Source organism: Rhincodon typus, chromosome 45, assembly GCF_021869965.1.
Source record: "Rhincodon typus isolate 14 chromosome 45, sRhiTyp1.1, whole genome shotgun sequence".
NCBI classification, from domain to species: domain Eukaryota; kingdom Metazoa; phylum Chordata; class Chondrichthyes; order Orectolobiformes; family Rhincodontidae; genus Rhincodon; species Rhincodon typus.
This window is the reverse complement of record NC_063376.1, coordinates 5042048-5048226: the sequence shown is the minus strand read 5'-3', so window position 1 is coordinate 5048226 and position 6179 is coordinate 5042048. Positions and strand designations below refer to the sequence as shown.

Genomic DNA, 6179 nt, shown 5'->3' with positions numbered 1-6179 from the left:
TGGGCCTCCAGCCTGCTGCCCATCCCGCTCCTTTCCGGCCTCCAGCCTGCTGCCCATCCCGCTCTTCTCTGGGCCTCCAGCCTGCTGCCCATCCCGCTCCTCTCTGGGCCTCCAGCCTGCTGACCATCCCGCTCCTCTCTGGACCTCCAGCCTGCTGCCCATCCCACTCCTCTCTGGGTCTCCAGCCCGCTGGCCATCCCGCTCATCTCCGGCTTCCAGCCCGCTTGCCATCCTGCTCCTTTTCAGCCTCCAGCCTGCTGCCTATCCCGCTCCTCTCCGGCTTCCAGCCCGCTGGCCATCCCACTCCTCTCTGGGTCTCCAGCTCGCTGGCCATCCTGCTCCTCTCCGACTTCCAGCCCGCCGGCCATCCTGCTCCTTTCTGGCCTCCAGCCTGCTGCCCATCCCGCTCCTCTCTGGCTTCCAGCCTGCTGGCTGTCCCTGCTCCCCTCTGGGCCTCCAGCCCACTCTGCTCTAATCTCACAAACAAAATCTCACACACACTCTCATACATACACAAACACTCTCACACAGACGCACTCATACACACACACATACAAACACACTCACAATCTCACACACATACACTCTCTCACACACAGACAAATGTGCACACTCTCACATTGAGAAAGTAGATATTAAAACATATGGAATCCTGGGTTTTATGAATAGACACCTGGGATTCAACAACAGGGAAGTTATGGTGATTGTTCATTTTAAATTCTGGTTCAGCTTCAATTGCACAGTGTTGGCAATCCTTAGGAAGATGTGATTGCATGAGAGAATGTCCAGGAGAATGGTTCCAGAGTTGAAGAACTTCACTGAAATGGACAGATCGGGAAAACTGAGAATGTTATCCTTCGGGAGGAGAAGGTCGAAAAGGGATTCGATTAAGATGTTCAAAATCTGAAAGGACCCGGACAGATCAGACGGGGAGAAACTGTTTCCGTTATTGGAAGATTAATCATATTGATTGAATGATTTATTGTGATGTGTATTTTACAGTGAATAATACGGTAAAAAACTTCAATTGTCACCACAATCTGGCACCATTTTGAATAGTTTAGGAATGAAAAGATATAGCGGAGAGAGAGTCTACCTTCTTTCTGCCGCCTCCACCATGAGTCCTGAAGGCAGATTACCAACAACACCTGTGCCGTCACCCCTCCTCCACTGCCTGTGCCAGACACATCAATGCCAGAGTTACCAATTTTCAGGTGCCATCTCTTTGCCACTGGGTTCACCTCACTGCCAATGCCGGGTCCCGTGCTGGACACACAATCTCCCTGCATCCAGGAGTCCCCAGCTCCGGGCCTACCAAGACCAGGAATCCCTGGCTGTGCTGCAGCTACTGCCTTGCTGTCACTCGGAGTACCCATTCTGGGCCTACCACACCGTCTCGGCAAGAGTTCCACTACAGCCGCCCTCCTCCGTGATGTCTGCTGCTGCCAACAGGAAGAAGATGAAGAAAAAGAAAAAAGGAAAAGAACAAAGCGAAAACGGTCAGGAAAGAAGGAAGGAAGCAGCCGGCCTGGAGTAGACTGTCTCAAGATCCCGAACGCTACCTACCTTTCTGGTGCTGCCACCTTGACACATTTAAAGTGATTGGAGAAAGGCCTCAAGGGGAGAGAGGAAACTTTTTTTTAAAGGAGTGACTGTTTGTGATCAGGAATGGGCTGCCAGAGAATGTGGTGGAGGCAGGTTCAATCAAGGCTTTCAAGAGGGAATTGGATCATGATCTGAAGAAAGATAATTGGTAGGGCTATGGGGAGGTGGGGCTCAGCAATTCGCTCTTTTTGAGAACTGGCACGGACTCTGTAGGCGGAATGACCTCCTCCTGTGCTTCTAATCTATGGACTGAGTCAGGCATGATATCAGCTAAGTGCCTTTTTTTGTCAAGTTTCATGAAGGGTCTTCCCATACAATCGTCCTAAATTCCCTTTGGTACTCTGCTGATCTGATGTTAGCCGATTCTCCCGCTTACCTTGGCAGGAGTACTCTCCACTTCTGGGATCTCCCCGGATTCCTGACACTGGGTGACATCTCTGAAAGACCATGGTGCACCCCTGCCGAGCCTGCAAGTTTCGTGACATTTTTCCCATACTTAGTATGAGGTGAAGTCGGTACCCCAGTTTGTGGGCAGGGACCCTGTGGGTTCCAGAGGTAGGGGTGGTGCAGAGGTGGTCCATCCTTCTCCACACCTCGTCCCACAGGACCACCAGAGGAGGCTGTAGCACTAGACCTTGTCTGCACGGTTCAAGGTTACCACTTACGTCAACGTGAAAAGGTCAATGATCACCACCAACTCTGCCAGGTCGTATGCCACCATCTTCTCTCTCCTACCTCACACTCACTCTGTCTGTCATACTGCACCCATCTCCCATCAAGCCCCTACCACCCTTGCTACTGCATGCAACATCATCTCTCTCATGCACCCTCACATCGCACCCCTTAGATGACCAACCGTATATAGCCTCTGCGCTACCTACTCACTCACTCAGAGCACCTCACCACCTTTTGGTGAGACATTTTGGTAAGGCAAATCAGGACAGGACTTATACACTTAATGTTAAGGCCCTGGGCAGTGTTGCCGAACAAAGAGACCTTGGGGTACAGAATCCTAGTCCCTTAAAAGTGGAGTTGCAGGTAGACGAGTTAGAGAAGAAGACGTTTGGAATGCTTATATTTATTGGTCAGTGCTTTGAATAAAGGAGTTGGGAGGTCATTTTGTGGCTGTACAGGACATTGGTCAGGCCACTTTTGGAATACTGCATTTAGTTCTGGTCTCCCTGCTGTAGGAAAGATGTGAAACTTGAAAGCATGCAGAAAAAATTATAAGGATGTTACCAGGGTTGGAGGGTTTGAGTTATAGGGAGAGACTGAATAGGCTGGGGCTATTTTCCCTGGAGTGTCGGAGGCTGAGGGGTGACCTTATAAAATCATGAGGGGCATGGATCGGGTGAATGGCCAAGGTCTTATTCTCAGGGTAGGGGAGTTCAAAACTAAAGGGCTTGATTTCAGTTGAGAGGGGAAAGATTTAAAGGGGACCTACTTTTTCACGCAGAAGATGGTGTGCATATGGAATGTTCTGCCAGGGGAAGTGGCAGAGGCTGGTACAATTACATTTAAAAGGCATCAAGATGGGCACATAAATAGGAAGGGTTGAGAGGGATATGGGCCAAATACTGGCAATGGGACTAGATTAATTTAGGATATCTGGTCAGCATGGACAAATTGGACCGAAGGGTCTGTTTCTGTGCTGTATAACTCTATGACTCTTTCTCCCACCTGCACCAGGGCTGACAGACATGCCATCAATCCCTCCCTTTCCCGGATTGTCAGAGAAATAGGCAGGACAAGCACTGGGATGCCCAACATTCAGCACCACACCTGCTATGAGAAAATTACCATGGACCATGACATGTCCTATAGACATCAATGTCATGGCGAAGCTGCACAAAACATTGTTTACTGAGTTCTGAAGGGGAGTCATATCAGACTTGAAACATTAACTTTTGTCTTTGCTTTCTCCCACAGCCTTCATGCCAGCCTTGGCTGGTACAGAAATTGATCCTTTGCCGCTGATGTCACCCTGTATTGTAAATCAGCCATCCTGCCGACTGAGCTAACCAACCACCGAATCTCCAATTAATGCCACTGGAAGTGTATTCTTAAGATGCCAGAACCTCCACCTCTTGTCTATCTTCTGTCTCCTGTGGGTATGGTTGGCATGAGTACAGTTTGTTTAGTAAACGACCACGATGTTAGATTGAACTGAACATCCTAAACTGTATATGAATTGGTCAAGGGAGAGGAGAGGCAGTACACAAAACAAATTGAATGGAATCAGTATGTAAAGGATTGTGATGGAAGGTACTGAATAAAGGCAAAGTTTACCTGAAAAAACCTAAAAGAGGAAGTGAGAACCTTGCAGTCCAATGGTCTTGTGGCATTGCTCTACTTCCCAGTCATTCTTCTGTCTTATGAGATTGGAAAGTAAGAAATGGGAACAGAAAGCAGACGCAGAGGTATTCTGAGATGGTAGGAACTGCCGATGCTGGAGAATCTGAGATAACCAGTCGAGACACGAAATGTCAGCTTTCCTGCTCCTCTGATGCTGCTTGGCCTGCTGTGTTCATCCAGCTCTACCCCTTGTTATCGCAGAGGTATTCTTCTTTGTTTTGGTGTAGTTCTACAACGCAGGGCCAATGGGAAATTTCTGACAGAGGTACAGAGAAAGGCCACACACACACTGATCAAGTCCTGAATTTCAACAGCAATGACCCCAACATCCACAAACAGAGTTGCGTAAAAACAATATTTAAACGAGTGACAACACGCTGAAGCAAGCTGGAACTCGGCCAAAATGAAGAAGAATACCTCTACCAAGTATTTAAGGACAGCGGATACCTGAACAGCTGGGTCCAACGATGCAAGAATGCCATCCCCTATTCCCAATTCCTTTGTCTCCGCTGCATCTGCTCCCGAGATGAGGCATTTCACTCCCGGACATCCCAGATGTCCTCTTTCAAGGACCACAATTTCCCCTCCACAGTGGTCGAAAACGCCCTCGACCGCATCTCTTGCGTTTCCCACAACTCATCCCTCACATCCCCTCCCTGCAACAACAAAGACAGAATCTCCCTCGTCCTCATGTACCACCCCACCAACTTCCGGATTCAACGCATCATCCTCCGCCACTTCCGCCACCTGCAATCTGACCCCACTACCAAGGACATTTTTCCCTCCCCACCCTTGTCTGCCTTCCGGAGGGACCACTCTCTCTGTGACTCCCTCATCCACTCCACACTGCCCACTAGCTTTGAGATAACCAATTCCAACAGATGTCAGAGTTTAAATACCAGGCAGGAAAACACAATGGCGCTTCATCAGAGGCTGCGCTGATGATGTTACCCAGCAGGGTAATGAAACGTCTGCAATCTAACAAACTAGCTCGGCGAGCGAACCAACCACAGCATCCACAACCTGAGCTACAAATCTACTCAAGAACCTTAAAGATCAGATGATCACAAGTTAGAAGGCTTTAAGGGGGTCAGGTGAGGTTTAAAGTGACAACTTAGAGAGCTTGCACGGATTCTGTCCGGTGAATGACCTCTGTCCATGCTCTAATCTATGGGCTGAGTCTTACTAGAATTTGGCAAACTGCTATTTTTGTTGTATTACATGGAGAGCTTCTCTTAGTGTGTTTCTGCACAATCTCTGTAAGTGACGACTATACCAGTTAGAATCATAAAATCTATGAATAGTATCTCAAAGAGGCTGTTTGGCCCAGTGAGTCTACACCAACCCTCCAAAGAGCATCCCACCCAGGCCCACCCCCCTTAGCCTATCACTATAACTCCACATTTCCCAGGGCTAACCCACCAAGCCTGCACATCCCTGGATGCTGTGGGCAATTTAGCATGGCCAATCCACCTAAGCTGCAAAAAGAGATAACAAGGCGTAGAGCTGGATGAACACAGCAGGCCAAGCAGTATCAGAGGAGCAGGAAGGCTGGTGTTTCAGGCCTAGACCCTTCTTCAGAAATGGGGGAGGGGAAGGGGGTTTGAAATAAGTAGGGAGAGAGGGGGAGGCGGATAGAAGATGGATAGAGGAGAAAATAGGTGGAGAGGAGACAGACAGGTCAAAGAGGCGGGGATGGAGACAGTAAAGGTGAGGAGGGGAGGGAGGGAGGAGATAGGTCAGTCCAGAGAGGACGGCAGGTCAAGGGGGCGGGATGAGGTTAGTAGGTAGGAGATGGGGGTGGGGCTTGAGGTGGGAGGAGGGGATAGGTGGGAGGAAGGACAGGTTAGGGAGGCGGGGATGAGCTGGGCTGGTTTTGGGATGCAGTAGGGGGAGGGGAGATTTTGAACCTTGTGAAGTCCACATTGATACCATTGGGCTGCAGGGTTCCCAAACGGAATATGAGTTGCTGTTCCTGCAACCTTCGGGTAGTATTGTTGTGGCACTGCAGGAGGCCCAGGATGGACATGTCGCCTGAGGAATGGGAGGGGGAGTTGAAATGGTTCGCGACTGGGAGGTGCAGTTGTTGAGTGCGAACCGAGCGTAGGTGTTCTGCAAAGCAGTCCCCAAGCCTCCGCTTGGTTTCTCCAATGTAGAGGAGGCTACCAGGGGAACAGCAGATGCAGTATACCACATCAGCAGATGTGCAGGTGAACATC

General features: G+C 49.6%; 1 protein-coding gene across 1 annotated transcript in view; it reads right to left on the bottom strand.

The window, feature by feature from the left end:
• LOC109912342 (polyunsaturated fatty acid 5-lipoxygenase-like) overlaps positions 1–2326 on the bottom strand; it is a 37732-nt gene extending 35406 nt beyond the window's left edge. Inside the window, 3 exon segments of the mRNA XM_048620037.1 lie at positions 1097–1442; positions 1982–2072; positions 2271–2326. Of these exon segments, the coding sequence (XP_048475994.1) occupies positions 1097–1442; positions 1982–2072; positions 2271–2326 (493 nt within the window).
• Positions 2327–6179: the final 3853 nt, after the last annotated feature.